General features: G+C 38.0%; 1 protein-coding gene across 1 annotated transcript in view; it reads right to left on the reverse strand.

Annotated features, from left to right (window-relative positions):
* Positions 1-3,090: 3,090 nt before the first annotated feature.
* The window catches only part of PROX1 (prospero homeobox 1), a 49,192-nt gene continuing 40,722 nt past the window's right edge, over positions 3,091-11,560 (reverse strand). The window contains exon 5 of the mRNA XM_054280365.1: positions 3,091-8,821. Coding sequence (XP_054136340.1) covers positions 8,636-8,821 — 186 coding nt within the window. The 3' untranslated portion in view covers positions 3,091-8,635. The remainder of the gene's footprint in view (positions 8,822-11,560) is intronic.

Here is an 11,560-nt window from a genome sequence, read left to right on the forward strand (position 1 = left end):
TTTCCTTATTTCCCCTAGGACACTGTTCCATCTCTGGTTGGTGAAGCATAAAAAAGAGCTGTCATGCCCAGTTTTAATAGGCAATAGGATTTCAAGCCCCCAGAGTTGTTTCACAGTCTGGCAGTGGCCATAATGAAACTGGCCACTGTTGCCACAAGACTTTTTCCTCTCATGCGTTCTCCCCTGTTACCTCCCACAGCTGCTTGACTGGCAGGTCTCTTGCAAACCACAAACATATTTACATTGGAGCCAGTAGTATTTCTTTAGCTATCTGTGCCATCTTTCTCGGTTTTTATTTTCCTTTGCCTAGACAGAGACTCAACCTTAAGCCTAATTTTAAAGAATAAAATTAAACCGTGCATGCAATTAGCTGCATTTGCGTACGAACAGCAGTTCATTTTCATGTGTTTTGTTGTGAAGCAAATAGCTTGTTTGTTTGTTTGTTTGTTTTTTCACACTGATTCCCAAATAAATGGGAAAGTACCACTATTCACTTGCCCAGGATTTATTCAGAAAATGCAATCACAGCCTCCCAGACTCTGGGCAGAGTGAGGTGGGGGGGTCCTTTCTCTGAAGGGGAGTCAGTGTCTCACTCTGCTCTGCAGCTCTGGAAAGAGTCAGGCTAACCTAAGCCAACAAGCATTCATTTGGGTGTCTAAAATATTTCAATATTTAAATTAAAGATACCTCTTTCGTCTCTTTGAGGTGCAGGTATGGTTGTGGTCCTAATAAACCGTACACAAAAATGGCCATTGCAGCAATTGATGGATTTTCTGCACCCACCAATCTTTCATGCTTTTACAGGCAGCTTCTCCAAATGCCCCTGCCCACTGAGGAGCTGGGAGAACAGGCAGGCCCTGCAATGCACCCAGAGGGTCAAACACTTGGGCCAGGCAGGGAAAGAACCCTCCTACCCTCCAGCCCTTCTTATCTAGCAGCTCTGCCTTCACCCTGGGAGCCCTCCAGCCCCATTCAACAACAGAATTTAGCAAAGATTTAATTGTGAGTACTGTGTTCTTAAAACAAACACAATGCCATATTTTAAAAGGCACTAAGATGAGTTTGGGGGAGCACTGGAAGCCACTGCAAAGGGTGAGGGATGTATTTGCCATTATTTCTCAAACGCAGTCAGTCGTATGCTGCCACTCTCCCTCCTAACAAAGAGGGAAGACTGGATCAGAAGGGATCATCTCCATAGAAATTGTGTTGGCACAACCTAGACTGGGCATAAATAAGGGTACAGACCAAGAAAATGAGAGCAATTAACCCTTTCAGGCTCTCAAATGACAAAATGCAGTCTTCCACATCCAGCTGCTCAGTAATGGGATGTGTAAAAGACCCCAGTTACTATGATGGTCTCAGTGACATAAAATTGTTCAATTTTTTGCCTTGCTCAGGGATAATTCATGTCTTCCTTATAATTTTTAAGCTAGAACATAGTATCTTTCTTATTGTAAAAATTCCAGGTATTAGGGGAACTGAGGATTTCCAAGCACAGATGGCCAGATCTGCAGAACTTGGATCATTTCAGGGTGCTTGAAGCCTGGGAAAGTTGATTTGGCCCTCTGCAATGACAGGGACTACTTGCCAAGTTCCAGTCTAGCTCTGAACTCCTGCAGTAGTCTGAGATGCCAATAACTAGGATTTCTTATTTAGAGATCTGTGTGCTTTCCACTGCAGGGTAAAATGGCAAATAGTGTCCTGCATTTCACAGAACCAGTATGTTTGAGAGAAAAACTGATAAAGGCACAGAGTGAGCTGGCAATTACTCACAGAGCTCAGATCCTTTGGTTCCCTAACTGGGTACCTAAGAATGATCTCCCTCTCCCTCATCTAGTTAGGGCTTGATGACTAAGACAAAAATTATTTTAGCATGTTGGTTTGGTAATGTGGATAGATGTAACTAGGAGAAGCAATGTGTTTGCAGTAAAACCAGAGGAGATCTCACATTTAAATGGTTATTAGTTATGTAGATGTGACTTCATGACCTTCCACAGACCTCCTTTACACCTCGTTTTGATGTGGCCCAACAAATGCAACCCCTGTTGTATAAAAATACAGGAGTTTTAATTGCTGTTGCAGATATGAAGTATTTAGTTGGTTGTTACAATGAAGCTGAAGCTGGATTCAGGCTCCAGCTCAGCTCTGGTGTCCTGAGGCTGAATCAGGGAAGATACTGAAAATAAATGACCTCAGATCAAAATATATTTTTAACACGCTTCTCCTTCAAAAATCAGAAGAGTCTTGCAGGATTTTGCAAACTAAATAAGCTACAGTCTTACTGCCATCTGCACCAATTCTAAGCCAAAAAGAGAACTTTCACATCTGAAACACAAACAATCACGTAAATCAAAGGTACACTCAACCCCAGAATTTTAAGATACATATGAAACAGCAGACACAGCAAAGAGGAGAAGAAAAACCACGAACAAATACATTTTGAGGGATTGTGTAGGAACAGAGTAGTTTTATATAATGCTGGTGAATACTCAGCTTGAAACAGAAGAGATCCATGAGCGATGGGTTGCAACAATGAGAACAGAGGATGATGTCTGGTCAGTACCATTATCAAGGCCAGACTGGTAGGAGTAACAAATGTGAATGAAGTGTGAACCACCACAACTCAATATCCACCATCCCTGCATTCACCCAGCTTGAGGAACCCCCTGTTGCAGGACACCAGCATGGCAGGTACACCCAGGAAATGATTGAACAGCATAAACAAAATAGCTCACATTGGCTGCATTTAATTTAAAGGGCTGTCTATGCCTCAGACAAAACAGGTCTCTAGCAGGGAGTTATTCCTTGGCAGATAGACTATTGCAAAATAACATTCATTATCTTAACCGGCGCTGCGCTGGAGGTAGGACACCGAGGCCATAAATCATTATATCCATTTTGCAAGAGGGCTGGTAGTTTCATTAATAAATAATTTGAACTAAGGGGAGAAGAAAACCTTCAGAGGAGTACAGTGTTAGGCACGCACAGTGTTCAGGAGTTCACCTCTTGATGTGGGGCAACATAAACTTTTGGAAATAAATGTAAACAATGGCAATGAGCTTGTAATTTATATTTTATTTTGCACAAGCTTGCATATATACTGCACATACATTCAGTTTAGAGAAGATGGAAGGCACACAAGGCAATTGAACTACTGTATCCTTTAAGTGGTACAAAGCAAAAAGGTAAAAGTCTGGAGAGTATACAAAAGCTTTAAACACACAAAATAAAATCCACCCCCCCCCCCAAACATTTTTCCTGTGTTTATCTTAAATTTAGTAGCTGCCAAGCTAGAATTGTAACTTTTTTTTTCAATCAATTGTCTACTGCACCTTTTTTTTCCAAACGGACAGGGGAGTCTTATTGTTTTATCTTGTCATCAATTAATATTACAGTACATCCTTGGTAATACAAAATTGTACACCTTCATCAAATAAATTAGGATAAATTAAACCAATAAATTATGCAAAGTCTTCAGAACAATAGACGACAACAAAAAATCCACAGTTGAAATTGCCTCTAGCTAAAAAATAAAATAAAAAAAATCAAAAATTGACTTTATCAGTTCAGTTATTGTACTATCTTCAAATTAAAGGGTCTTTATTACAAAAAAAAGAGCTTAATAATGCTATTTACAACATATTGCTAAATAATATAAAGGCAGTGTTTTGTCACTTTTGTAACTATATACATATGAGTAATGGCTGGGACAATATCAGTTTAAACCTTAACCTTTGACTCTTCTGGGCAGCATTAAAACCAACCTAAAGAGGCTTTCCCCCCCCTCCTTTTTTAGTTTCTGACTCTTACAGGCTATATGGTAATGAGATGGTTATTGTGTTTTTCTGCTATCTCACTCGAGTGGAACAATTAATGCAGAAGGTATGGATTTTAGAGAAAAATGTAAGCTCACTGTTTCTTCTAGATTTGTTTCTACATATCCCAGTATTTGTGCATTTGGAAGGTGGCTGCTTTGGGAGAGAGGTGACTGTGGCTCAGATGAAAAGACTGAATAAAGTCATAGTGCCACCACCTTTCATACACTAAAAAGGATATTCCTAAGAAGATACAAAGGTTAAATACCAGTTTTCATCCCAGCTCTAAATATGAGCATTTTTAGCTTCAGTTTATAGATGGTTTACAACCAACAGTTCTACAGAAAACAAAATTGCATTTCCTTCAACAGAACATTTAAGTGCAATACAGTAACTGCTTACTCATATAAACCAGTTACATTCCTTAAGGGGAGCTTTTTGAAAACAATGCGTATTGGAATTTTCAAACACAGAGTTGGTACCAGAAGGAAACATTTGCACTATTAACACCAATGATTGCTATATAATACACATGGCAAATATAGTTTTTGCTTTCACTTCTCATGTACAGTGCTCATTTTGGGGGTTTTGTAAACCACTTTCCATTTTTAATATATATATATATATATCTTTCTGTATATATATATATGTATAATCTTTCAATGCTGCTGGTGAAAATCCTATCTTTAAAGCCACAAAATCTTCACCTTTATTTCTTAATTAATATTAACCTGTGGAAAAAAAACATTTTTCTATTAACTGACTTCATATACATAGAAAAAAATTCTGCAATTTTACAGAAACTGTATTACCCATTCCCTTGACATCTGATGAAAGAGACTTAACTTTTAAAAGTAGAGAGCTGGATTTTCAAGAATGCTTTCAAACTATCTACACAGTTACTGTAGTGTTTCTTATAAATTCAACAGATGTTTTCAGAATGTAGTTATTAAAATCTTATGTCTTTATGCAAGAACAGCCATAAGGTTGAATATTTACATTGCTTTATAAAAGTTCCCCTCGATTTTCAATGTTCACCCACATACCTGGTACAGTAACAAAGATTCTGCAAACTTAAAACACTGTAATTAAATAATACTCAGAGGCACAAAGCAAACCTCAGGAATACATGGGTGAACACTTCCTTAAATAATTACTACATTCTAACATCTTCCACGTGTTTACCATTAAATGTGAAACGTTCCCATTAAACAACCAGAGATACAGTAAGAATTAAATGTTTTGTAGTTTCAAATAGAACATTCTTTTCACAAAACATAACAAATGTCTAAAATAGGTTCTTAATCTAGATAGGAAAAAGGTAAGCTTTTCACTTCATACGCCTCTTTTGTGTGTGTGTGTGTGTGTGTTTTTCTGTGTAAATATACATACATATGCCCACACATGTTGTCCTGTGTGTGTGACCACATACGTACCTGTATATGCACATATGTCACGTATGAAATATTGCTTCTATACTACTTTTCATCAGGCTAAGAAAACACAAGATTTGCACCACAGTTACAAAAAATTGGCTTCTACAAGAATTTTCAAAACTCGAATGCTGCTCAAACAATTGAGAAAAAATAATTTGCGTTATCAAACTGTTCTAAAAATTCTCTTCTTCAAAAACGTATTCTCCTGCTTTGTTTTTTTTATTTTTTTAATTTTTAAAAAGACACAAAATATGCATAGCTATCAACATTATGTCAAACAGCCGGGGAAAAAAAAAAAAGTCAGTGTTTATTGCAGCTGTAGTAATTGAAAAATAAAGTTTAAAAGATGCAAATTGTAAGCCACAGAAGGCACAAGAACAATTGTACTTGTGGGGGAAAAACTGGTATTTTGAAGGATTTTTTTATCCTTCCGCTGGTGCATTTAAGGTCTAGGCACAGACTATAACCTCAAGTTTATATGCAGAAATAAATCTGAATTAGCAGTAAATGAATGGCAAGATGGGGTTTCTACATGGATTTTGAAATTCTTTTCCTATGTAAACCTTTCATTACAATAAAAGTAGCCTCCTGCCTTTTAGCCATTTTTAGTGAAATAATATTAAGATAATTTAAAAGAAACTGGATTGGATTCTACTTAGAATTTAGTACAAGCTATGCCATGTATTTGTAATTTTAGGTGAATTGGGAGGCACAAAGGCAATATGGCTATAAAATGCAGAAAAATCACATAACTGAAGTGATGAAATTATCATTTATTCCTTTTTCAGACCAAGGAGGTTTTTATTTTGCCTTTAAGATGAAATTTCTATTCCTAATTCCTATGCCTCATTTACTATTGAGATTATACTACCCATAAATAAATAAATAAATGCAACAACATCAAGTGTTGAGTACACAATTTCACTTATTTAGATTATGTGAATCCCATTGCAGCCAAATAATAATAATATCAATATCAATAATAATAATAATAATAGAATATAATAATAATAATAATAATAATATAAAGCAACGGTAAAATCACAGGTTGAGATGGTAGCTAGTAGTATGTCCACACAGTATGAATAAAGTATGGCTTTGCTTTCTTATGTCCAAGGTGACAATGCAAAGTAATATTTTGCATCTGATGGCATGCCAATGATGAACTTAGTGTATTAAAACTTGAGCATTTTATGCCACTTCTTCCCATAAATCAAAAAAGTGCATGAACACAATTTTCATCCTTTCTTACTCAGAATTCATTGGAGTTACATCTTTATGAAGTGTAATGTTTACCAAATCATGCACACACACAGAAAAACAAAAAGGAAAAATGAAATAAAGAAATCAAAATAAAATGAAATAAAATGTAAGAAAATAAAAGAAAGAAAAAAAATCCTGTCTACTGTAAGGATACGTACAGTATTAGGTACTCTCAGGGAGTCTAAGATCAAGATTTGTTTTGCTTTTAATGCATAGTGAAAATGTTGGCACTTCATCCCATGCTATTGTCTGCATTGCCTATACTCCACAGATACTGCCAGTGCTTGAAAAGAATGACAGGGAATCGGAGGATTGTGCTGTTTAATTTGAAGTCAGCAGGTTTTTAAGGCTTTCTGCTAACAATAATTGCTTTCATACATTTCTGTCTATCAGCAGTATTTGTAAATGAAGTGAAATTGCAATGATCAGGTCAGCTCTTTAGTCACATGGGTAAACTTTCACTCTCCAAAGTCAAAATGTAATTTTAAAATAAAGAAGATACCAATATCCTCAATGGCATAAATATAATTCAGGACTAATTAGGAACTTCCTCTAGATTTAGATTGAATTATGTAGGGGAAAATACTATTGATGATAACAATAAATTCTTACTGCATCCGTACAAAAGACGACAAAGAAAATGACAAATACAGTGTGCCATAGCATATTCAACCTTCCCCCAAACTTCTGGAGACGATTTCTTTCTGAAAACATGAGAAAAGGAGAGCCACTGAAGAATGCATGAGAACTAGCAGCTAGCTTTCTTTCTTTCTTTCTGTCATTTGGTGGTGTAGCATTCAGGCAAACCCAGATCCATCAGGGACTTTACACCGTAGCTCAGGTTTTGGTCACCACTAGCTACAGCTTCAGAAGACAAGTGCAGCCACTTTGCTCAAATAGATTTTTTTTCTTTATTTTTTTTAAAGCTGCACTTACTGTAATTTTAAAAATTGAATTTGGCTATCTGAACCCTGCATAGCCAGGAGGACACTGTGATTTTTGTATAATGCTCAATTAGAATTTTATGAAAATTAAATTTTTATTCTTCTGATTAGGAAAACACTAATTATATTTTATAGCTACAAACAAGCCTTTTTTTTTTTTTTTCCTTTGCCTCAGCACTGTGAGGTGAAGACTCTTCCACTAAGATGATTCAAAAAGTGCTTTTGAGGGCAGATGTCAAATATGGACAGGAAACTTTGTATGCTGGAAAGGGAATCTTGGGGGGCAGAATGGACTAAGAAAATAATAAATTTAGGGACCAATGCCGCTTAAAGTAAGACTGAGACATGGCAATATACGATGCTGAAGGTTTCATTTTTACTCTATGGAGAGTGAAATGCTTCCGCTTTAGTAAGCTGACCATATTCCAAAATTAGTGTGGTTGATACAACATTGTGCATGAATTACTGGCCTAACCCTGCAAGAACAGTATTTGATTTGTGCAAACATCCCTTGCTGCAATTTAGAGAAACAAGAACCTGGCATGTTGGTTACTGGTGCAGGGTATCTGTCATTTCTGTTAGGAACACATGAAGCATAGGGTTTGCTTTTTTGGGTGTCACTTCTTGGAGTGAGTACCTAAAACAGATGTATTTTTCTGAAGTATGAAACAAAATCTAGTTATTGATTAAAAAGTATATAAATACAAATAAAAAAGCTCGAAGCTTATGAAATGGCTCCACAGAGTTCAGACCTTTAGCAGTATAAACATAATATAAACTTCATTGTCTGTAGTATTGTGCCATGACATTAGTCTCACCAAGACAAAATGCCACTTTGCAGCAAGCAATAAATCTGACAAAGCATTTTTAAACATAATGCCCTAACTTGCTAAGACAGGCTTTTACACGCTTCCAAACTCTTCTCCCTGAAAATTAACCCCGTTGATTCTTCAAATGTTAAGGGTCTCGGGCAAAAGTAAACCAAAGGCTGAAGTAAAATAACCATCCCCTTGGAACTGAACGAAAACTTATATCCAGGAGGGATCAGTCTAATTTCATATACATATATATATGTATGCCATACACATATATATGAAATTAAAATAGAGACACACATGACTTGGGCATCAGAAGGGGACTGCTACTTTCATACATTCATAAATAGCTGCTGAACTCTCTACTCATGAAGAAGCTCTTGTAGGCAGTTTGGGGATTTGAAAATCTCAGGGACCTCACTGTCCAGCTTACAGATGACCTTGTATATGGCCTTCTTCCAGGAAGGATCAACATCTTTGCCTGCGATAATGGCATTGAAAAACTCCCGTAACGTGATCTGAGCCACTTCCAGGAATCTCTCTGGAACCTGCTGATACAAGGAGACAATGGCATTAATACAGTTTTCAATTTCAAGTCTCTGGTTCTTCAAAGGAAACTGAGCTAAGTTCTTTCTTTCAGAAAGGGGCTTACATAGCACCTGCATTTTCTAAATGTGGCAGCCCTCTATTCTCTTATGCAAAGCTGTTATATATAGTACTATAGCAATAACTTTTATAACATGTGTTAGAGATCTTTGTAAAGTCTACTGACAGAATGTAGGTAACAAAATGTTACTGTCTGAGTTGGAACAGTAGGGGATTTATAGGATATAATTAGCAGGAGGGGAAACAAGCACAATTGTCTTTAAGGAAAAAATCTCTGCTTGATATTTTACCCGTGCATTTATGGCCATGATCCCCTCTCCATGTGAGAACTAATATGAAAGTTATGCATGCACAGGAAGCCCTTTGTACCTTTGTGCCTGACTTTGGTCACAACCAGTGCTGAAAGCAGTCAAAGAAATGGGGTATCTCTGAATGTTGTTTGCAGCTTAAAACCAATCAAGCAGGAAAGCCTTCAGCTAGTGGCTTGCTTCTGTGGCTGCTATGCACAAGAACCCCGAAAAACTGCTTTCTCAGGAGACACTATGGTTTTTCTTTCTTTTTCAGGAGAACACAAATACCACCCTAACCTCTTTAACGGGTGCATTGTGCTCCAAGTGGCTTCTGAGCTGGGGTGCTTTAAACTCACTTGTTTCTAAATGTCACTGTCACTTCACGGGTGAGTCAAATACCCAGCTAGAGGGAACGTGCCACTCTCAGAAGTCCCAGAACAATGGGTGAATGTTAAAAAACCTCAGACACCTCCACACTTTACTAATTCATTCTAAGTAGTTGTCCTAGGCACCAACACCACCTTCTCGCCCTTTGCCTTAAATGATTCAAAAGCAATCGCTCTAATGAACTGCAGGGCAGTTGCAAGGTTGAGGTAATCTCCATAAAGGTATTATTTTCCACTTTTATCACGGAAATATGGCTTCACAGCTCTAGAACTGCTAATACATGGCCGGCCAGTAGCCAGCATGCTTATAATAGCAAGTATTCCCCCACTGCTATTCTTTGTCCCCTCCGGCAAGAGGAGTTCTCCGACCTGCACTAGGAGCCACTTGAACCATTCCCGTGGCAAACAGACACGTGGGCAGCTCTCACTGATTTACTGAATTCATGTCACACTGCCAGATCAAGGCCAGCCCCTTATTCTCTACTTCAGGCTTTTCTCCCCTTCTTCCCTTTAGAAGCCACTTCCAAAGCACTTGTCTGGAAATGTGTGTGATCAATCTGATAGAACAGAGCTCTGGAGCCTTCGCTCACCTGTCATTGTTTGGGAGACACCAGCAGTTTGATAGCCACGTTCTGCCATCAAATAAGCATGAGATCAGCTCCCCCTGACACCAGCTGACAAACTCTGCTTCCAGAAGCCCCAGAGAAGTCCTCTGTCTACCTCTGAGAGTGCAATCCAGCCCTCACATGTTTTTGGGGTTTTTTGCTCCCAAAAGCATCTCTGGAAATTTTTCATTCAACAGGGTGCACAGAAAGACACATCATTACAGATGGTCTATTCCAGCAATAATTAAGAGAGAAGAAATTAACTATTATGTTTCACTTACTCCAGCTCAAAGAAAATGCTTAGAACTCCCCATAACCACTCAGTTGTTCAGGCATTTGGTAACATGCCTACAGAAAATACCATGCTTTTCTCATTCTTTCATTGCTATAAAAAATTGACATGCTTTTCTGTTCATGCAGTTCAATGGTCAGACACTGCTCATCACCCTTGGTATTGCTGGGCACTAATCAAAGGGAAGGGGTTTCTGACTACAAGATATTAGAAACCAGGAAAAGGAGTACATAACCAAATTTATGGAGTAGACACTGATATTAGTCCATGAGAGCAAAACCTTTTGATTTTGGTGTCCACTCCAGAGGATCAACAATAGATGTCTTTCTTCCCCTCCCCTCTCCCCCCCCCCCAAGATGCTGGAGATGAGAAACAGGCAATTACAAGCACCTACACGAGAAGTATGAAGTCCCACCTCTGCTTCTTACCTCATGGTTACACCCAGGACAACTGTAAGCATGGAAGTGACAACCTGGGTTTTAAGTTGGGCCTTTGCCATTCAATTTCTACCTGCACATTTGAAAGATTTCCAGGCAGAGGGTGCTGCTTTTCCATGGAGTAGGCAGTGTGAAACCCCTGAACCTGTAGCTTCCAGGCCTTCCACCACTGTAGTAACACACAGGCTTTTTTTAAGACTGGGAGCTATCTTTTAAAGTCCAACTTTATTGTACCTGAGCCACATCTGCCTCTTTGAACCTGGTACAACAGACTGCAGAGAGCAGCCCACAAACATAACAGTGAACAAACCCAACAATGAACAAAGCCCTGTGGGGGCTTTGAAAAGACCCAACTTGTCAGCTTTTTCTTCCTCTGGAGGCTTCACCTTGTAATGCTGAGTTCCTAAAGATCTCCCCTACTCCTAAGGCATTAGAACCATTCATAGCTCCTTCCTTTTGGGATGTTATTAGCAATTTTTCATGTCAGACTGGATTGCATGCATTATTTTGCATGTTGTAATGTGAATTGCATTGTGATTAATCCCAGAGGATGGTAAGTCAGCCAGCACTTTTCCTTTCTAGAAAGATATCTACAGTAATTTTTATTGTTTGGGTTTTTTTTTAGATAAGAGAATACTAGTGAAGTCCAGAGCCTGAAAATAAATATTTAA

This window comes from Melozone crissalis, unplaced genomic scaffold, assembly GCF_028551555.1.
Source record: "Melozone crissalis strain CALT ecotype California unplaced genomic scaffold, PUWL_Pcris_2 ptg000027l_1, whole genome shotgun sequence".
Taxonomy (NCBI): domain Eukaryota; kingdom Metazoa; phylum Chordata; class Aves; order Passeriformes; family Passerellidae; genus Melozone; species Melozone crissalis.